The 22,951-nt window shown below is 39.8% G+C and overlaps 1 protein-coding gene across 1 annotated transcript in view; it reads left to right on the forward strand.

Annotated features, from left to right (window-relative positions):
- PPARGC1A (PPARG coactivator 1 alpha) overlaps nucleotides 1-22,951 on the forward strand; it is a 115,638-nt gene that overhangs the window by 4,377 nt on the left and 88,310 nt on the right. The window contains exon 2 of the mRNA XM_089524724.1: nucleotides 6,938-7,117. Coding sequence (XP_089380850.1) covers nucleotides 6,938-7,117 — 180 coding nt within the window. The remainder of the gene's footprint in view (nucleotides 1-6,937; nucleotides 7,118-22,951) is intronic.

Raw genomic sequence — 22,951 nt, forward strand, 5'->3', positions numbered from 1 at the left:
TCCCTTATAGTGCTTCAAAATGGCCACTGCAGGCCCTTTTTAAAAAGTGTACTTATTGAGAGAACTCAGCCAGCTTAGCTAGGCTATGCAGAGGGAGAGAATCTATTTTTACAAATGAAAAGTAGTAAAGCGAACAGCAGGATACTTTGGAAGTCCATGGCATCAGTTTTAAGCCACTGACCTCCACAACACAACTAGGAGAACAATGCTGAGAATCTACCTTTTCAGGCAAAGACCTAGATTATCCTTTAATGAGATCACAGATTTCATTTGTGTATCAAGAAAAGGTCATCTCTACATTGGAACATTTGCAAATGAAAGGTAACTTCAAAACTGGTAAGAGAAGGGTGGGGAAGATTTTTGTTTTTTAAGGTGGTTTTTATTTCCATGTTTGGTTTGCACTTCCATTTTGCTCTTCCTTTAAGCACAGTATATTTCATATGCACATTTATACTTTTGCCTCAGGTAGGCCTTGGACTGTTACAGCTCTGTACCCTTTCAAAGAATAGGAAGAAAGGAACTGATACGTCAAAGACTCACCTTCCAACCCTGACGTTTCCCTTCCTCTTCACCAATTGTTTGATTGCCTGCATTGTCCTGCTTGGCCAGAGAAAGAGGAATGGTAAATTGCAGCCTTTGCTGCCTGCCCTGAGTCTATTGACCCTGTTTCTTTATTCCACCGTGTGCCTTGCAATTAGGTTGTCAGATACAGAATATGCAGTTCTGGATTTGTGCTTACAGGGGTTGTCTGTCAGATGTTTCTAGGAAGTTTATTTTACTCAAGCCCAACTTCAGCAGGTAACCTGTACTTAGTGTTGAAGTGTAACATGACAGATGCAGAGGAAATGCATGCATTTACAGGGGGGTAGGTCAACACTCATCTCAGTTGACTTCATTCAAGAGGAAAAACAAAGGGGAGTAGATATCAAGACAACCATGCCACCTTTGCAGATGATTGGCAGTCCATAGCATATGAAATCTAGTTTTTCTCCTTCTACTAGTTCTTCCCTTTGCCTTGACTGCCACAATTTTGAATAGATAAACAACGGTAATAGTTTGGAAACTTCTCTTCTAAAGTGATCACTGTTGTCTCCAGGCTTTTAACCATATGATTGCTGTCTGCCATCTTTCCTGTATCATAGTCAGTCTAATTCAAATGGTTGCCAATGTAGATAACCAAACAAGGGGAGAGGAAGAAGCATGAAAACTGAAAATAGTCTGGAAAACACCATATGCACCCCTAATCCTTTTCTGAATGCAATCCAGTCAGGATTAAGCATTTTATAGTCCCCATGATTTCAGATGGAAAGTGAAGACCTTCTTAGCCTTGCCCTGTTAACCTGGGAAGGCTTTTACCATGCTCTGTGTGGGACCATGTAGTTAAAAAGAAATGCTTGAAGTTTGTAGTTTCAACCGCTCCTTCTCTTCCCACCTGATCTTGACTGCTACAGACTTTTGGATAAAAAAAGGAAAAGTCATGTCTCCAGCATAGTTAATACCAGAAGTCAGTGATGCCGACAAATCTGAGGGAAATAACATTTATTTTTTTGTTGATTTATTTGGCAGTCCAGTGCATAGAAATGTTCTAGCCACAATGAAATGAAATCTTTTCTCCTGTTTTAAGAGGGGGTTAGTTTACCCAGTAACTTTAACTGTTGCTATCCTAATACTGTGTGGTGTACTCTATACAGCTGTCACTGTCTAAAGGTTAGTGAAGTGTCCTATAGATCTGTTTCTATCATTATTGCAATCACAGGTTTGCTTTTCTGGGGTTGTAATGCCTGTATAGATTTCTAAAATGTCTTCAGATCAGAATGAAAATCCTAGGAATTCAACAGTAAAATCAAATCAAATGGTTTTAAACATTTATGTGAAATAAGATCTACTATCATATTTCTCTGATCCAGAATTAATTTAATAGGAAGTGACTCTCCCAGCCTTTCTCAACCTAGCTTCTTCTTGATATGTTGGGATGAAGTTCCCATCACCACAGCCAACATCTGTGAAGGCTGGGAATGAGGGGGGTTGTCTCTCAACATAGTTTGAAGGTACTCCATTTGGGAAAGCCACTTTAAGTTTTCTTGTGGTTTGTTTTCTTGGTCTCACTCAAAGTCTTATGGAGATGTCTAGTCCAACTGTATTAGATCTTTTTCTGGAGATTAGGGATAACTGGATTTCATTTTGGTTTGATTTTGATTTACCAAAAAGTCTAGTGTGGAAGAAAGTGAAACTAACAACTCGGCCAGCTTTACTGGACACAAAACTAAATAAAACCAGGGACCTTCTTTGACAGCTCGTGTGACAGGTTTGGCTAGGTCCTTTGGAAACACTGTACTGTATGTTACAGCCCCACAGACCACCTATATATTACTTGAGAAGTGCTATTGTTGGCCCCATTCCCACTGGCACTTTTGCCCTGGAAGGAACTGGGCAGATTTGGGGGGCCCCCTCCTGAATCTTTCCGTAAGTAAGTGCCCACTACAAATCAGGAGCATTTTAACCTGAATGCCCTCTTTTGAGAAATCGGGTTTAACATGAAGGTGCCTGGCTGTCAATCAAATTTAGTTCCACAATGGTCATAGTTGATGTTTGCAGCACTCATTGGGGCATCGGAGGTGTGCTCCCCCTCCTTTTTTTTAAAGAGCCAGGCGCCAGAATGCACAGGTTCTGTCAAATTAAAAACCTCCTCTGTGTGTGTGTGTGTGTGTGTGTTTGTTTTGTGGGCATTTGGGTCAGTGCAGGTTATGATCTGCCCTTGGCCCCATTTTCAACCCCAAAATGCAAGCTAATGCCATCTCTGCATCCTGTATCCCCCCTCCTTGCCACCCCAGAATGCCTCATACACATGTAATAATAATAATAATAATAATAATAATAATAATAATAAATTCCTCACCTCGGAATGCCAGCAAAGGATGCCATGCCATGCATTCTTTGCTTTCCCTAGGCTACCCCTGAATTCCTTAGAGACAGTAGCAAAAGCATGTATCAATTTGCCAATTTGCCAAATTGGAAAGAGAAACATTGTAACATTAGAATTGTAACATTCATTCACAAAGGGAAAAAAGTTTTTTGCAAAGTACTCTTTGCAACATTTCCCCTTTGCTGGGAGAGAGGAACTGAAAGGGAAAGTGAACAAGCAGCTAGCCACATTCTATCTATCTATATATCTACCTCAAGCAAAAACCATGCACATTTTTTGCCAAAAATAATTTTAAAAAATAAAAGGGGGGGGGGGGAAGGTGCCTGATGCAACCTCCGTTCGTGCCCTGACTTTGACCTGACCTGAACTGACCCTTTTCCTCCTGCTTACGTTCTCTTCAGAGGAGGTTTGCCATTGCCTTCCACTGAGGCTGAGAGAGAGTGACCTGTCAGTTCCAACTAAAGTAGACCCATTGAATCAATTGGAAATAAAAGGGAAATGTAGCGCAGGCATTCTGACTGTAGCATCCGCATATAACACTAATAATAATAATAATAATAATAATAATAATGGCTCTTAAGTTCCAGGAGCAAGAGGAAATGAAAGTAGCACAAGCAAGCACACACACATTCTATGTCACCCAAAAAATCATGCACATAGATTGTCAAAAATAAAAAGAGAGAGGTGCTCCTTCTTCAGCCTGATTTCCCTACATCCCTCCTCCAGCTTGGCTCCGCAGCTCAATTTCCCTTGGCAATCCTCCTCCTCCTCCTTCTTTCCGACCCTCCCCTCCCTCTGACCTGCCCTGAATTGACTGTTCCCCCTGGCTCCTTCATCCTCCTCCTCCTGCTCCGTTAGAGAATGCCTTCCATGGCCCCCTTCTTCCCACGGCTCCTTCATCCTCCTCATCCTCCTCTTCCGTCACTTTCTCCAGTCCCCCCCTGTCCTCCCTCTGACAGCCCTTTGCAGCCCCCGTCAGTCACCCTGATTTCCCCTTTTAGCCTCCTGTCACCCTGCCTCCTGTCAGATTCCCCTTTTTGCATCCAGGCTCTTTCCTCCTCCTCCTCCTCCTCTTCCTCCTTCTCAGATGAAGGGGAGGGAATGCTCTGCCCTCTGCCAAATCCCTCCCCCTAAACTTGACCCGATCATGATCGGGGGCAAGTTCATATTCGGCAGAACCCGGGTTTTTTCAAAAGGAATGGCTTTTAACCTGATTCTGAATTTCCTGGGCTAAGGAGCATTTGCCGCGGAACTCTTGTGCATGCCTCAAAATGGATTGTGATAGATTCGGAGCGAATATGAACTTCACGTGGAAGAATTGATTCCTGAGTAAAGCGTAGTCTGAATGGGCCCCCAGTTATCATATGGTTGCTCCCAGTACATTATCAGACCTTTACCCACATAGAGTAATTGTACATACTATGACAGATGCACCATCCTCCACTAGTAATACATCTGCCAGACTGGGTGTATAATGGTACCATCAGTTATATATAGCGGGAAGATGCAAACATCAGTGGGAGTGTCATTGTAGGAGCAACCTTAAGAAGGCGGAAATCCAATTCCACTTCAGGTAACATGTAAGACAACATTATACTGTACCCCAGGATATAATTCTGCTAGTCCCAGGCTCTGTTATTGCTGCTTTCATGGTTCTTAGGCATTCAGTCTTAGCCAGGGCTAGGTAGCTTGCATAATGAATTACTGGTTGCTTTAAATGGTGGTAGTCATAAGGCTGTTTAAAAAAAAGTGTGAGCCTGGTTAGACCTTGTGACATTGCAACAAATCCTGAGGCACATTGTTTGAACTGTAGTTACTAGTTCAGAAGGCAAACTGCCTTGGGCCAGGTCATTTTTTTTTTTGGGGGGGGGGTTACTTAAAACACCATTTCAGGCTTGTGGCAGGGACAAGATTTGCAGCAACTTTGAAGGCCTATGTTCGGAAACGTGTGATTAAATGACAGGAAAATGTGTTGTATTTGTTGTATTTGGAGCATTCATATCTGAGGCTCATACTGCCCTTACTAAGCAGCACCTTAGTTTGCATGCCATCATTCCCAGATTCAGAATGCGTGCTTATTCCAAGTCTGAAGAAACTGTATGTTCCAGAAGGAAAGGACATATCTGGGATCTGCAACAGGTGGTGATCCAGAAGAGAAAGGCATGCACAGAGCTGAGGGGAAAGGGCCAGCCGTGTTTGCATGCCTGCATGGCTAGAGCTAGGTAGAGTTGAGCTCCTGTCATCAAAACCTGGCTGTCCTGCTGCCCATCTTCTGACTCAGGTTCCCTACCTGTGGAGCAGAAGTGACCTACCTTCCAAGACTGTTGCAAAGATGAGAATATGTCTTGTCTGTTTTGAGCCATAGGCATTAAGCTATGAAAAACCAATTAGTGGCCCTTGTAGTTTTGGCTTGAGACCAGTTTTCTATTACCTGGCATCTTGCTGTTCAGAGTTAGTGCCCATAGCCTCAAAGTGAGGCTTGTATAGATTGGAAGAGTCCATAAATGGAATGTGACATTTATAGATATTTGGTCATTACTTGGCAGGTGCTCAGCTTTCTTGTGCCATGAGAGATATTTCACAATCTGCTTATTATGAGGGTGGTGTAACTTCGCTGTAGTCGCTTACTCTAAGCTGTGTTATGGCTAATAATTTTGGACCTGTTTGGCAGGTGATTGTAAAGGGGAATGATGTGTGCGAGGCCAATAGAAATGTGAAACTTCATGTTGCTGCATCGCTTACTGATTTTTTTCTGGTTCTTTTCACATGAAAACCATGGTGACTGCTTAAACGAACAACCCCAGATTTCCTTTGTTGCATTGTTTGAAATTTTTTGATCAAAAAAGAAAAAGAGACACCCCAGATTTCCATATATTTTCCCTGTCTCCTGGTAATACTTACTGTGTTTTTATGTGAGTTTTTTAAAGGTAAAGCGTGACATGACATCCTACTTATCACTTCACTTCATTGGCTACAGGGCCACTCTTTATTTTGAACAGATTGAATGGCTGCCTGTATAGAGGATGGAGCCCAGACAACAGTGCCAGTCCCTGGCCATTCCCTCAGGTGTATCCCATGACCAGTGTGAAACAAGACTTGACCACAAGTCCATTGGTAGAATGGGGGCAGGGAGACAGAGGCCTGTTACAGACTGCCAAAATAAAGCTGCTTCGAGTCTCTTTGGAGGTATGCTATTTAAATGATGCATGGGTCCTAAGAGTCCGGAGGTCGCGCCAAAGCCACACTCCATTCCTAAGCACTGGAGTGCAGCTTTGGTGCAGCTTCCAGATTCTTAGGATGCATGCATCATTTAATCAGCATACCTCCAAAGAGACCCGAAGCAGCTTTATTTTGGCAGTCTGTAACAGGCCAGAGATACCATATTGTCTTCTGCCTCAAACAACAGGAAAAAAGGCACTGAAATACGCTAGACATCCATTGAATTCAGTAGTGCTTCATTCTGAATAGACATGCACAGAGTACAGTTTAACACTTTAAAAAACAAAAAAACCTAGACGTTATTTGAGAGAGACAGGAGATGCGAAAGGATACCATTTATTGCTTGCCGTGTAGATTCTTCATAAATGTGCTGTATCTTAAGTGGGATATTAGAAGCAGTGGCCTGTCTTCCAGACTTTTAAAAGACTTCTATGTATTTCAGGAATGTGAAATTGCTCAGATTTTTTTTTATGTTCCCAGCATAGAAGAGAGTGGTTTAGAAACCAAAGGTCATATTTTCTCCCTTTAGGCAGGTCACCATGCAAGCAATGCATGAGAATACACACACACATGCTGTACTGCTCACCTGTACCAAGTGCCTTGATGTATGTCAGCATTTTGTTCCCCAGAATGAAGTTAACTCCTGTGACCTATTGGATAGTATAAGTGAGTTAACTGAGATATAATTCTTACCAGGTGCTGATGTTATTCCCAGTTTCCTCTAATTAAAGAAAGTGTTTGTTTTTTCTTCTCCATCCCCCCCCCCCCCCCAATCCCACCTTTATCTTTTTTCAGTGTGCCGCATTGGTTGGTGAAGACCAGCCTCTTTGCCCAGATCTTCCTGAACTTGACCTCTCCGAATTAGATGTGAATGACTTGGATGCCGACAGTTTTCTGGGTGGACTCAAATGGTACAGCGACCAATCAGAAATAATTTCCAATCAGTATGCCAATGAATCATCAAACATATTTGAGGTAAGAAAAGGTTGTGTCGGAGAACCATTTTTATTTTTAAGATCACAGAAGATGGTCCTCAAACTTTGATGTTACCTGCAAGCTGCAGTGGTCATGAGCATTTTTTTCCAATTCCTTGGATGTACTTTTAGGTTATTGGAAAGTAACCCAGTAGAAGACTACAAAAAATATGGAATATTTTAGGTACCAGTATCCACATTTCAAAGGAGCAAGTGGCAGAGGGAAGCCAGCATTTAATTTCTAAAATGTTCACCCAGTGGGTGGAACCAGTCGTGGCATGATGTGCTGCTAATGTTGCACTATCCAGGAAGAGAATGAAAAATAAATCTCATGTGGTGAGTGAACACCCTTTATGTTGTTACTATCGCCCATTACTAGACACACCAGATATTACCCTAGAAATGCAAGTAAGAAGTGACAGCAGCCTCAAGTGAAAGACAGAAGCCACACACTATATAGTATCATAGAGTTGGAAGGGACAGAGTTTTAGTTCTGGTGTATACCTACATACTAGAAATATCTAGTCTCACTATCTGACATGCAATCCCACAGACAATTTAGAAAGCTCTAGTTGCTGTATGCAGCAAACCCATGGGGCTCCATGAAACCGTTCCTCCTTACAGATCCCTCTCATCTTTGGTATGGGCAAAGTGGTTTCAGCAGCTGGAACATGCTAGCAGTTGAACTGTGCCAGCATATGTTACAATTATGGACATGCCAGAAATATACCAGTATTCTAGTGTAAAGATATATTTTTTAAAAGTGCAACAACAGTTAAAATGGGATGTCCTGTATCTTTTAGCGGTGAAACGTGATCTAAGCCAGTTTCTCTAATATTTATCTGAGGCATTTTTGTCCTGCTCTTCAACGGAAAAGCTTCCCAAAGCTGCTTATATAGATCAATAAACACAAGACAGTCCCTTCCTTCAGGCTTATAATCTGAAAGACACAACAGAAAAGGAAAAGAGATAAGGGGGGAAGAAGAAAATAAGGAAAATGGCACAGATGCTGAAAAGTTTATGAGGTAAATCTTATAGTAACCAGATGAAATAGAAAACAAGACAAGAAGGATCCAGTAGAATGACCCTAAATTTTCCATCCTTCTCAGTTCTCCCTTGGCTGTAGCCTGATTAAATGGTTGCTGCCAGGAGACAATTGTAGGAAGACAATTGGGAAGCTCATCTTCCCTTTCTGACAGTCTTCAATCCCGTGTAAGTACACTGAGAGAGCTTTCAGCTCTGCTGGCTTTACATAGGATCTTGGTCTATTTAACAAGCCTACTTGTAACTATGGAGGAACTGATTAAGGGGGACTGCAAGTAGTGGTGTGGTCTCCTTGCCTTTCATCAGTTGCCTCGAGGAACACTGTTAAAACTCTGTGGGACTGCCAGTGGTGCTTCTCCTGGGTTGGATGGAGATTTCTGTATATACAGATAGGAAGCCGAAAATATTTAGTTGGTTGTGGACTTGATTGCTTTAAACTTGGATAGAACAGATCAGCTGAACATTATTTTTATAGATGCTGAGAAGGCCTTTGATAAAATTTACTGGCTGTTTATTTTCACACTACTGGCTAATTTTGGGTTTCCGAAAATATTTTTGAAATGAGTTATGACCAACTGTTTTTCTTAAATCCTTTTTTTTTTTTACATTGAAGCAAGATACAAGGTAGGGATGTCCATTTTCCTTTAATATTAAATTTTTGCTTGGAACTCTTAGTATGTGCTGTTAGGATTCCAGGATCAATGGATTTGTGCATGTTGCTTTAGAATTTAAAACGTTCTTTTTGCAGATGATCTTTTGTTGTTCATTTCAAAGACCCAGCAGTCGATCCTTGTTTTGATGCTGTTGATGAATAATTTTGGCAAAATATCTGGGTATTCAGATAATTGGTCAGAAATACTACCAGGGAGAGACAAGATGAACTCTAGTATATTTAAAGCATGGCAGTTTTGTTATTGCCAACGTTCTATTACTAATTTGGGTATAATTATTCCTAGGAACTTATCTCAGATGATTAATCTTATTATAAATAAGATGATAGAAGTTATTGCCAAGATTTAGAGAGATGGGCAGGCTTAAAGATGAGTCTGTGGGGTAAAGTAAACATAATTAAAATGAATGTTTTACCTAAAATTGTTCGTATTTGTGGAATTCCTCTATACTTATACTTTACAGTTACTATTCAAAAACTAAATGTTTTTGTTCAGGAGTTTTATTTTTGGTGAGGGCCACATCTCCTCTTAGGATTTTATTGAAAAGGATGCAAATTCCAGTCAAAGAGGGCAGGTTAGACTTTCTAGATCTTCTTACATTGGACATATTTGTTATCTTGTATTAATTTTGAACATATCCACTTAAAATAAGTAATCCACCATGGTTAGTCCTGGAGTTTTCATTTTGGTTTGGTTCTCATTTTACCGGGGGGGAGGGGGGGGCAGTATTTTGCCGACAGTTTCAGCAGTTAGAACTGTGTGCAATTATTGTCTCGTCATTTGCACTTTCACCCATTTGGCTTATGCCAAATTGACTTTATGGGGAAACCCAGATGTTAAAATTGGTAAGGGAATGGAATATCCAAGTCTAACTAATCAAGAGCCATCGGTGTTAATATCTATAACTGGTATGGCTATAGGAGGAAGTAATCACACAAATAAACTTTATTTTGTAAACTTCCTTTATATTCAGGGTTGTGCATCTTCTTTTGAATTATTCACCTGTTTTTTGGAGACAAATGGCTAATGGAAGTGGTTTTTCATGCCTTTTTGATTGCTAAAAGATTGGTATTTCATTATTGGAAAGGCCATTTTTCTCCACTTGTGATCCAGTGGCTAGAATATCTAGCAACACTTGTAACATCTGAAGATATGATGTATAGACAACATTTACAAATGGACTTATATTTGGACATTTGGTCGGCTTTTATAGAAACTTACAAGTATTGTGGTTATTTTTTCTTCTCTTATGATCGTATTATTCTGTCTTTGTTTTACTGCAACACTATTGTACGTAACTGAGATCCCTTTTGAGTGTGTGTGTGTGTAAGAAGCTTTCTGTGTTTTGGTAATCAATGAATAACCTTAATAGTCTGCTGTGACTAGTCTGGAAAGTGCTTTGAAGATAAGATTGCTTGTATTTTGAGATGGGCTCCACTTTAATCACGAATGTTCTTGGAGTCTGCACTTGTCACATTTGCCTGGAAATTTTCCAATGTTTGCAGCCTGGGGATATAATATGGGTGCCTTGAAGGAGGTCTATCACTGAATAGCAGAGGAGGTAAAATCTCTCCTTGAATATGGAAGCAGATCCTTGCAACATCAGTTTATAGTGTATTTGTATATGCTAGCTCCAAAGTGGCTGGACGTTACCTTATTTGGCCTGTGCATTTTGGGCCCATGTTATCCTTCTGAATCACTTTGGTGAGTTGTGGCTGGAGTTTTTGGTTTTTCTGCTTCTGGTTCTTCATGGAATACATGTATATGGTATATTTCAGAAGATGGGGCTCGGATACTGTGGTTGTACTGTATTATTAATCTATTGGTTAATGTATGTAGTACCCAAATGGTGAGGTGGGGGTTATCTAGTAGTTTGGGATCCAATGTAATTGGTTTGTTGATGCCACCTATTTCACTTTTTCATGAGATACAGTTGTGACACCTGGGTTTCTGAATGATCAGCATCAGTGATGGATTGTAAAAAGGTAAATGATTTAAAATTTCATTCACAAAAGACACATGTCAGTGGATGGAAAATCAGCTGATACAGGAGAAGACATGCTACCTTTTCTAGGTGGGTGGGTGTTCCTTCTTAACAGTTCATTATATCAGTTGAGGAATTCTCTTAAGTACTTCGTTTAAGTAGCTTCGGTTGGTATGATAGCTGTGATCACTCCTGAATAAAAAGAGATCAGGTCACCATTTTTCACACTTTGGTAATGTAGACTACTGTAATACACTTTGTATTAAACTACTTTTTGAAAAGCATCCAGAAACTACAAATGGTTCCAAATACAGCAGCAGGAAAATGAACTGGAGCATGCTGCCAATTTTTGAACTTACTTCACTGATTCCTGAGGATGGGTCTCATGGCTTATTTGCTGATGGGGTTCTGATGCTTCAGAGAGCATTTGGAACAGTTGTCTTGAAAACCTTTATTCATCTATTGTTTTTGTACAGTATTGCACTTTATTTAGTTATTGTGTTCATTTGCTTTTTTGTATTGCTGTTTAACTGCTTTGAAAATCTTACTGGATTGAAAGTGAAGTATTTTAAAAGAAATTATGTGGGAAAGTTATAATCTATAACCTTCATAGAAAACCATATGTTGTTCTCAAAGAATGATTATTAGAAAAAGGACTTTTTATTAGAACAAAAGTGAAATAACAGCTAGTAACCTAAATACTCTAAAGACACCAGATCCCAGCTGATCTTGGAATCTAAGTAGGGTCAGCCCTAATTAATACTTGGATGGAAGATCACCAATGAATACCAGTTGCTTACCATGTATACGTGACTGTAAGTCGACCTTATGTATAAGTCGAGGGCAAGTTTTGTAGCCAAAATTATGGATTTTGATATGATCCGTGGACAAGTTGAGGGTAAAACTTAAGGACATGTAACAAGGGATATAGAGGACAAAGCAAAGAAAAATGATGTCAAAGAACATCACAATTTTCCTACCCAGACTTTAAAAAAGGCCAGAAGCATAGCAGCAATAGAAGGAGAAGAAAGGGGCTGATGGTTCTTTTAGGTTCTCCCAGGATGGCCTAAGCTTTTGCTGGTCACTACTCAGAGAAGAGGATATTTTCTATTTCGATAAGAGTTAAAGTACATATGAAATCAACTCAGGTTTTTTGGGTTGATGTTTGACTAAAGTTTTTAGACTTATATATGAGTACTTTTAAAGCACTTTAAGACCTGCAGCCGCCGCTTTCAGTACCAGATTGGGTCCGTGGCCCCACTCTGGCATTTCCATAGTGCAAAAAGGAGCCACAAAAAGCAGATCCTTTCTGTGCCACAGAAAGGGCGCCTTTGCAGTGGAACCTTCTGATGCTCCTTTTGGTGCTGTGTTATCTGGACGCAGTACTAAAGGAGCACGGTGATGCTGCCCACCATGAGATCGGGCCCTGAGGCTGGCATATAACGCCAGTCTGTACAGCCTCTTAGTTACTGTAAGCTATATTTCAGAGGAAGGAAGTGGTAAAAACCACCTCTGAGTCTTCTTTGTGTAAGAAAACTCTATGAAATTCATGGGGTTGCCATAAATTGACAGTCGACTTGACAACACACACACACCTTCAGAAGCCCTTTATGTGGGCTATACATATTTTCATGAGATTTTTTTTTTTTTGGTAATGTTTGGGAGGCTACAGACATGGTGGGACAAGGGGGAGAGAAAAAGGCAGACCTCCCCAGGTTGTTCTTGTACATGAGGCAAAAAATCCCACAGCACCTCTCCCTCTCCCTGGTAGTAAACATGGTTGCCCATGTTTCTGTAGTGACCAGAGGTGCTTTTGCACTCTTAAAGTTAGTGTGCTGGCTGTGCCCTTTGCTGGAGACATCAGTTGCTGCTTACCTTAACATGCTGTATGTGTGGTTGCCAGGTGTTCAGAAACCTCACTTGATCCCAAGAGCTGCAGTCAGAGTGCAAATGGGGCTGGTTATAGGGAGCACACAATATTCTGCAATAGCTGAACTGCCCAGTCTGTTTCTAGGCACAATTTAGAGTCTTGGTTATGACCTGTAAGGACAGTGTGATTAAGTCCAGGCTAGCTGGCAGACTGTATCTTTCCATATAACATTCCCATAAACATTGTATTTTAATGTTTTGTCTTTTATGTGTTTTAAATTTAATCTATCTATTTTAATTGGCAGGCCACATTGAGTCCAATTTTGGATGGAAAGGAGATGTATGCATAAAGTTAATAACGATAATAAGGGTTCAGGGAGGAAGAACAACCACTCATGGATAGCTCACACATGCATTTCACATGGTCCCCTAACATAGCAGATACATCATGTGGCAAGCAATTCCTGGAACTAGACCATTCAGATTACAGGAGTAGCATTTTGGAATTTTCTGTTGCTGCAGGGCTGGGGCTGGGTTGTGTTATAGTACTAATGGAATCTATAGGATGGTTTTAGATATGGGTATCTTTGGTGGTTTGTTTAAAAAAAGCAATGCTGTTTTATTTAAATTTGAAGAAATTGCACATCCCGTGTAGTCTGGTATCTCTGATGAACAGCACTAGTCTTTAAAGTAGTATCAGCTATCCAAAAGCAATTGCCATGCTTTGGAAGGAGTTTCCTCTCCACTTCATTCTTATCATCTTCACCAGCTGCATTGATTCCTAATGACAAAATGTTTTCCATCTCCCCCATTCCAAAGAAGGGGGTCCGGTAGATAATTGTTCCTAGTGGAGTGTAATAGGACTTGATGTCTGACATTTCTATTTCCTTTTAGTTTGGTTGTGGCCTTAATCATTTGAGTAGTTTTCGAAAAAGTAGCTGTGTTAGTTGCTTTCAGCATAAAAAGGAGGAAGGAATGGGGGAGGGGAAAAAGGAATGTGGCAGCACCTTTAAGGCTAAAAGGTTTTTATTTTCGCATGAGGTTTTGTGGATATAAACCCACTTCTTCAAATTCAGTACGGAATGATAATAAATGTTCAGGAATAAAGCATATTTACACTGTGTAAATATGTTTTATACCTGAGCATCCGAAGAAGGGGATTTATATCCCTGAAAGCTCATGCGAAAAAAAAAAAATCTGTTGGTCTTAAAGGTGTTGCCATTTTTCTTTTTCTCCTCCTTTCTTCCTCCTTTTTATTTAGTAATTGATAGTCTGGCAAGAAAATAATGGGGAATAATTTGGATACCTCCAAAAGTGTATCACAATAAAGCAGTGTGTGCTGAGCCACTAAGTTTTTTTATCTAGTAGCTTATCAACAAATGTATTGTTTGAGTGTTTGCTTAGAAAAATAAGGCATATTTAATCCACTGAACAGACGTATGTTGAAGTTAATATACAAAGCAGCCTCTGCGCAACTCTGCAGAGGTGCTCATTCTGTATGCCCTCTCCTGGCACAATTTCTTAATGTGAATCCATCATTGGGCTGTGCCACTTTAGACTGCAAACAGAAGATCCTTCATTCAAAAACAACAGCAAACTTCTCTGCACATTAATGAGGGGGATACTGGGTTAGATTTTATTCTGACTTGCTTATTTTCTACATGTAAGGATTTGTTTTAACAAACACTTTGAAGTATTTGATTATTTCCTTCCCTCTGCTACCTGCACTAAATTGATCAGTTTTGATCATTCAGCCGTTGGGTCTAAGTGTATATTGTGAGCTGACATGTCTATAAAAGTAACATTTGGTTTGTTGCCATAAGCAGCAAATGGACTAATATAACGGGGCCCATTTTCTTAAAAATAGGCATTTTTAGAATGTGTAGTACTATAAAAAACAGGAATGTGCAAAATACTGATAAATTTAAACAGTGCGAAATCTAATCACATAGAGGGTGTACAGACCGGCACTTTATGTTGGCTTCCACCCGAACTAGGGCTGTGGTAGGGCTGACTGTTCACACTCTCAAAGCCCTACTCATGCAGCCTAGGTGCCATCTTGGCGTGCACCCATCCAGATGGTGCTTGCCATGATGACGTCTCTTGTGCACAGCACCCAAATGGTGCTGCACACGAGGGGTGTCATAATGCACCATGGTGCAAACAGGAGCTGCATTTTGCAGCTCCTTTTTACACCAGGTTGGGGGCGTGGTGTGTGGTTGCCACGTCTCCAACTCAGCTCTGATGTACAGCCCCTTAATTGCCCAGCACCAAGTAACAACATACAAAATTGTTTCTTAGCTTTGGGGGGAAGGTAAGCAAAATAAAGTTTGTCTTAATAGCTATAGGATAAGCCTGCAAAATTGAATGTCATAAAACTTTTTTAAAATGTATGCTAGTTTTATTGGAATGTGGCATTCTAAAGCCAAAAATGACCTGATCTGCTCCATCACATACAATTTTTTTGCAACTTGCTTTGACATGTTTCTGTGTTGTAATATATGACTGAATGAAATGACCCTACAAAGAGTAAGAGAGTCTTCTAACAGACTTTCAAAATGCTTTAATTCGTGGATATGAAACACAAAAATCGATTGAAAAGCTTTAAAAGAAACTGCCCTGAAACATCAGCATCTGCACTTAATCAGAGCTGAATAACAACTGAATTGCTAAAAATACCGAATTTGTGAAAGAACTGTGTGTGGTACCATTTGTGTGTGTGTGTGTGCTTTTTAATTCAGCACCCAAAAATGCATTAAAAACAGATACAGTATTGAAAACAGTTTTTCATTTCAGGCCAATGTAATAATGAAACATACAGTTTGAAGTATTACAGTTTAGTAGTAAGTATATAATGGAAGTTTGCTGGTGAGTAGTTATCCAGAGCCTAATGACTAAGGAATCTTTAGGAAAATGTGGAGAAGTCACATTTTTGCAACGTGTAGTGGGCAGTTAATCTACTCCTGGCTTTTGTCAAATGTAAATAGTGAACCATTGCTTGGAGCATTAACAGCTGCCTTGTCTCTTACTTGAGCTAAAGCAAACAAAAAATCATCCTTACTTCATACAGGTGCTTCAGAGTGAACAGTTAATCTACCTTTCCCTTGCCTCTGAATTTGTGACCAGGTAAGGCTAGTTGGATCTAACATGAAAGGATCTTGCTGTAGTTTCTAGTCACTTGTTTTAAAAATATGTAAGCTTTGATACCTAGTTGACATTTGGCCCTGCAAAAAGAAAAAAATAATGAGTCATCAGTCCTATTGAATTTAAGCTTAATAGCAGAATTCTATATGCCCCAGAAATAAACCCCCTTGAATTCAAGGTACAGGTATAGGATTGCAGATTATGTTTGTGTGCAGGTCCAAGATAGTAGAGATGCAGAATAGCAGAATAAGCAAGAGGGCTCCCAAATAGGGCTGCCTTACTACATTTTGAAGCGAGTGATGTAATATCTATGTAATATCTAGTGGTCTTACCCCATGAGATCATTAATTCCAGATTGTAAAATTATTTAATTGCACCACTGCTTCCCATGATATGAATTCAACTTCTCTGTTCTCCATGTTTTCTTTCCATATTGTTTTTATATAACAATATTTCCAATATGCAGTGGTATTTCCTGGCTCTGCTGCTCATTTTTATGACTACGGGGGGTGCTCAAGAACCAGAGAAGACAAGCTTCTAACTAGGTTTTACCTTCACACTGTTCTCAAGAGAGACCTTAGCTTAAGCTTTCACCTTTAAAACTTTTGATCCCCCCCCCATCATGTTGATCATAAATATAATACTCCAGCTTTAACAAGAGCTGGACCAGAATGCTTTGTTGCTTTAGAGAGAATATCCAAAGAAGCACTGTCTTCTCCATGTGTGCTTGTAGATAAATCTGGAATTTAGGTATTTTGCAACAGTAATTCCAGATGTGGAATGAGAATGGGGACCTGGAATGAGAAATAACAAGTAGTAATCTCCAATACCCAGCACTGACATGATTGGTGCAGTCAAGGCTACATTTCATATCGTGTTTAGCTTCCAAAATCTCTTGTTGGTATCATGGAGAAAGCTCAACTTGTGTGTTTGTTTGTGTATGCATGATGAACATGCACATACACATTCTTGTGGACATAAAAAAACTGTCCCTGTTTCCCACCAAGCAGCTGCAACCAGTTTCCTATGCTAATTGTCTGATTCTGACAGGATTGGTATATTGATTTAATATCCCCTTTTTGCCCCATATAGGGACTCGAGATGGCTATGCAGACAATGCAGACAATACCACAGTATAATACATTAAAAACAATTAAACAGTGTAGAAAATTAAAAACATTAAACATTAAAAAAATTAAAGTGTATTTAAAAACTCTGTACAAAACTTAACTTCTGAATTCCACGACATTTAAAAGTCAGTGCCTCATCAGTTTGAAAAAGCCTGATAGCACAAAGAGGTTTTTTTCCCTGCTACCAAATAGAAAGCAGAGATGGTGCCATCCTGGCCTCTCTAGGGAGGGAGTTCCAGAGCCTGGTCCTCTCTCTTGTTCCCATCAAAAGAGCCTGAGAAGATGGTGAGATGGAGAGAAAGACTGCTCCAGACAATCTTATACCCTACTGTGCTCGTAAACAGTCCTTCAGATAACCTGGACCCAAGTTGTAGAGGGCTTTATGAGTCAAATCCAGCACATTGAATTGCGTCCAGAAATGGACCAGAAACCAGTGTTGCAAGAAGAGAGCTGTGTGCTCCCTGTAGCTGATCAGTACCTGGCTGCAACTCTTTGGGCCAACTGAAGTTTCTGAGCACTTTTCAAAGGCAACCCCATGTTAAGCCCATTACAAACAGGATATAACCAAAGCACGTACCACCATGGCTAGATCTGACTTTTACTAGCAATTCTGTCTTATTTTTTCAGTAAGGTGGAGTCTGTTTATTGTATGTGTGTATGCAGAGAGAACAGTAGAGAGTCATATGAGTCCTTACCTGCAGTTTGAAGCAGTGCTGTCCAGTTGCAGTTTACACATTTCGGATACTACCTTTGATAATCATATCAACAAAAGTGGTGCCAAAAGATCTGCTGACTTGCATGTGGACAACACTCACTAGCCATTTTTCTTTCCCTCCATTTGCTGCAGTTCATATGACAGTAGTATTTCATGGTTTCACTGTGTTTCCGTTGATTCTACCTGCGTGACTAGTTCTTTTCCATTCCTAAGACACGTCTGAGAAACTATCTCCCCATGCTTTCTGTTTAGTACTTTAGCACTAATTTGGAGAAACTGGCAAAATGGGCAATCTTGCTTCCATGCTGGCACGACAACTCCTGCTGTGTCATTTGTGTTGCCTGGTGTGTTGAAATGCTATTTAAAACCAGGTAGAATGAAATGCAAGCAGGGTGTGCTATAGAGGTAATTGTCAACACAAATATATGTATAAACATTATACATGAAAATGTTAAAAGTTGTGATGATGGCATTTGGAATAAAAGACCCATCATGTTTCATCTTTAAAAATGCATGTGCTGGCTGCTCAGGAATAAGACCCATTCAAATAGTAATTTAACAGCCAGTCTCCAACAGAAAATGTACAGTGAAAGAGAAATTGTAAATGTAGAGTTCATTTGATTGTGTTAATATTTACAATATTCTTCCTGAATTTTCTTCCATACATTTTTAAAGGAAACCAAGATTTCAGTTTCCATACTGTTTTTGTAATTACACAGAATTGTTGGATGTGTGTTTGTGTTCAGCTCAGTACCAAGGCATTTTCGAAACTCTGATGCGTGTAAAGTATTGGAAAGCAAAATATAAGCTACTGTGCTTCTGTGTAGGCAGCCAAAGATGTTTATTACAAGCCATGAGTACGAGGGGGAGTGAAAAAGATTCACAATGGAAGCATACACGGTGCATCATTCTTGGTAAAGAAGAGGTTTTACAAAGATAAATGACTTTGTAGCCATTTGCGCTGGTTGTTTATGGCAAAGGGGATGGGGGCTTTCTTTAAATAGTCATTTGGGTAATTTGCATAGATTCATCGCATAAGACTCCTATATTCTGTTGGGGGATCTGTAACCGTTGCAAAGTTATTCGTTCGGTGTTTGCAGCCAGATTGATTAATGAATTACCAGATCTTGCATAAAACCACTTGGCCTGACTTTTTAAACAGCCCCCAGTGTTTTCTTTGGAAAGTCTTGTGACTGGTGTTAATGGGTTTCTACAAGTCTGAACGTCCTGTGGAGCTTTCTCGACTAGTCTGTGCCAGAATACATGAATAGAATAGAGGTGTGTGTGCGTGTGCGCGTGTGCATGTATGTTAATTCTACTACTGAAACTAGTAGCCCAAGGCAGGCCATTTAAGGAGATATAATCTTGGGGAGGGGGCCCTAGTATTCAGTCCCTTGGTGGCTGCTACCCTTCGGTGCCAACTTGGCATGATTTATCATAGCCATCTCTTTAGCTCAAGAGGCTGGAAGGTGAGCTGCTTGGTGCTACTAGCACAAAATGCGTAACTGGAGCTCTGAACCTTTGAAGGAAAGCCTCTGAGCTATTTGCAAAGTGCTGGTGCTTAGTGAATACTAAATTACATTTAGGAAATAGTCTAGAGCTACCAGTTATACTTCATTTTTATTCTTGACACAGACACCTAAATCAGAGAACAGTAACATTTCAGAGATTATGGAAGCAGTTTGGGTATGTTCCAATGCTATAATAGGATCAGAATTTTAAGGCCTTTTTTATTATTACCAATAGTCACTTAGTTTCTACTGCAGTGTACTTTGTAGGGAATTACAGCTTTTACTAAAAAGATTAAAATGCTATTATGCAAATGATTGCAGTATGTTATTATGTTTACAAATTGACATCCATGGCTCAACACACAAATTAACTAACTATTCTATCTATATTATTAAGGATTTAATAAAGTAACTGTTGATAAAAAAAATAAGAGGAGAAGCTTCAGATTGTTAATAGGAACTGATTGTGATTTAACAGCAGGTTTAAAAAAACCCATTGTGTTTAATGTTCTAGATGGTACAATGGCTGAGTGGAGCTCCTCACTTGTGGATGTAGTGGAAAGCCTAGAAGAATGTCTGAAACTTTAACATAAACTAGACTTCTTCGGCTATATGACAGAGTAAAAAGCATATCGGTAAATCTGATGGTGACATAAACAGTTATCCTGGCCTTCTCCACAGTTTGTTGAATTTTATAAGCAGGCTATTGAAATTCTAATTACTACATGTTAAATGTTTTATATGTCTTTCTAAACATGTCAAATGTACTTAACAGCTTGGATCCTTTCAAAATGTACCTTTATAATGAAAACTTTGTTAGGGCAAATGGGATTTTGCTGCAGATGGAATTGCTGTAGCACAAGGGAGAAGGAGAAGGTGGTGGAAGAGAAGGAGGTGGTAGTAGTAGCTGAGTTTAGTCTGAGATGGCTTTACAGACGGTCCTCCTTGTTCTTGAACAATTGAACATTTTGGAGCAAATAAATGTTTTTCTTTTTCTTTTAACCCTTCGGGGAGGCCCAAAAGGACCACAACACTTCCTTGGGGCTCACATACAGTCCAAAGGGCTATACTTTGCTTACCCCTGTTCTGTGAGCAGTCAAGGTGTCTCTCTGGATACAGTTCATTACAACTGTTAACCCTTTTCTACTAGCGCACGACAGGCAATATCTCTCTGATCTGTTTAGCCACTTCTGCTTTTACTGGGAGTAACTGAATCGCTCATACCATCATGTTCCTTCATTCACATTAAGTCAGAATTTGGGCTTAACTATGACATGTAAATGTACCCATTGGGTCATGTTTAATATCTCATCAGTTTTATTTGTTTGTAGTGGTTTGAATGTTGGACTACATTTTAGTGATCCTGAAGTTTGTTTCCACGCAGAGATAACATGGTTACTTAAATTTTCTAAATGTTTATTGCTGTAAATTTTGAAAAGGACCCAGAGACTAACACATGCCTCAGAGTACAAGCAAATGTTGTACTATACATTGCCAGGATCATCCATAGAGGTGGCATGAATTATCTACTTTAATGCCCTTTCACTAGCAGAGGTCTAAAATGAGTTCAGTGCTCAAATGATGAATATTTATGTCTATGTCCAGAAAAAAAGCATTGCAGTTTATTTTCCATTTCATAAGAACACTGTTTTGCCCAGTAATTACAAATACTTGCTTCTGGAAAATTCTGGAGATTTACAGCTTCATCCTATTCATATTTACTCTAACGTAAAGTCCCAAGTGGAAATCTGTTCACTTTCAATTAAATGTGTGTAGAGTTGTAACCTTGGGCTTCTAACTGTCTCTTTTCCTCAGTAGTATTTTGTGTATATATAGAGACATCTTAAACAGATAGATACCATTAATTTGTAAATGCATGTGGATTCCATGTAGATAGCCCCTTAGATATTCTCAGAGTGACGTTATAGTATGGGTTGTGTTGGGAGAAATTGTTTCTGAGGCACAAACTGAGCAGTTGCTTAGGTGCAGTGACAGGATATAGCTATGTGTTTTGGAGAACCAAGGTTTACTAAACAAAAGGATGGGTGGAGATACTGTGTTTCCAAAAACACCATTAAAAATGTGCCCAGCATTTGTACACAAACCCAAACATGATCTGTGTGGTGTTGTTTTTTAAAATAATCAGTGATTGCCTTTTTCAGGCCAGTCCTGTCTGCAAGAAAAATATTTATCCTTCCCCCTCCCATATCTAGCTGTTGCAAGGTGTGTTTGTTTCTTCATTCTCTTTCTCAAACTGGATGAAATATGCTATTCAGTACTAGTCCAGATTTTCTATCTGTCTGACCAAGTCCATGCAAATACTCTTTTACTCTTCCTCCCTGTTTGATTCGCAGCCAAACTGGCTCAAAACTGCTCCTTTGACAGCTTACAGTGTAGTGGCTTGACTGGCCATGTCCAATTATATGGTATGAAGGTGCAACCAATTCTCCAACACAATCCTGTTAGGCATTCTTCAGTAATTGCCAGATATGTCCCTGGAATGGCCAAGAGACAGAAGATGCTCTCTGGGGAAAAGGAAATATGAGCAAGTAAGTCCTTATTGTAAGTGTCAGGTGTCCCCACAGCACTGGCAAGAACCAGCTCTCATGGCTGCAGAAACAACAGACACCTGGATCAGAAGAGTAAAAAGCAGGCCAGGAGCTAACAGAGCAGAGGGACAATCTCAGTGACAAACTGGCCAGACTAAGGTAGCTCAACAGATTTTGGAGCCTACAAATGGAGTCTGGCCTTGGTTACTATCTTGACTTCTGCTGCCTGTAATTTGTTCTTTCAATCACTGTGCTGTTAGTACAAGAAGTATGGACTCAGTCCATGACCTGCAGGGCTTTTGGTTGAAGCTTCGTGCCTGACAGCGAGAAGAGAAAGTAATGTTCATCCAGAACAAGGTGGCTAAGCTAAAGCAAATGGGTGAACATAATGTCTTGGCCCATGTGTTAAAACAAATCCCTTGAGGACACTGTGTTCTTGCAAGTCAGATATCTAAATACAAACCCGAGTCAGCTGCCATACAAGCAAAAAAATGTATTAGCCTCCCTTCTCATAGGTCATTGCATATCTACTTCAGTCACAGTCGTGCTGCACATCTGTTTTAGTGAGATGCAGCTTCTTAAGGTGGCATTTGGAACTCCATAAGCACACAAACAACCCAGCTATAAATTGCTACTGCTGGAGTTATTTTGAATAAGTGTATACTGTTTCATATTTATAATGGCAAGGCTTCATAATATTCACAGTGAATATATAACACAGATCAGTTCAACAAGCATGAAATTGTATGTTGTCAGGTTGTCACATAAATAGAGCCATATTCTGTGTTACGATAATATTGGACTAAATATTTTCTTTCCCTCAGATACTGCACAGAGGGTCATGCAAAGGGAGAAGGTAGCAACGTATTTCTTTTACTGTTGCTGTTTTAAAATAAATACAGAAATAAATAAAATAAATATCTTTGGAGGGTATTTTTCTCCCCAGGCCGTGAGCAGGAGGGAAATATTTACTTAGACAAATGGTAATTGGTTAAATGCCTACTGTTTTTTTTGGCTCTCTGATGATTTCTTTTCCAAAGTATCAATTTTTTAAAATAAAAATGCATCTATTTTTATATTCCACATCAACACTAATTGCTACTTAATGCTGCAGCTTAACCCAAGCATGTGGTCTCCCTCCTGACCCATCCCACTTAGCATTAATTTATGGCAGCACCATTATGGAATGATGATAAAAGATCACAGCCAAGCCTAATT

The sequence above is a fragment of the Sceloporus occidentalis genome, unplaced genomic scaffold, assembly GCF_023333645.1.
Source record: "Sceloporus occidentalis isolate IW3139 unplaced genomic scaffold, rSceOcc1.0.p SCAF_5, whole genome shotgun sequence".
In the NCBI taxonomy this organism is placed as follows: Eukaryota; Metazoa; Chordata; class Lepidosauria; order Squamata; family Phrynosomatidae; genus Sceloporus; species Sceloporus occidentalis.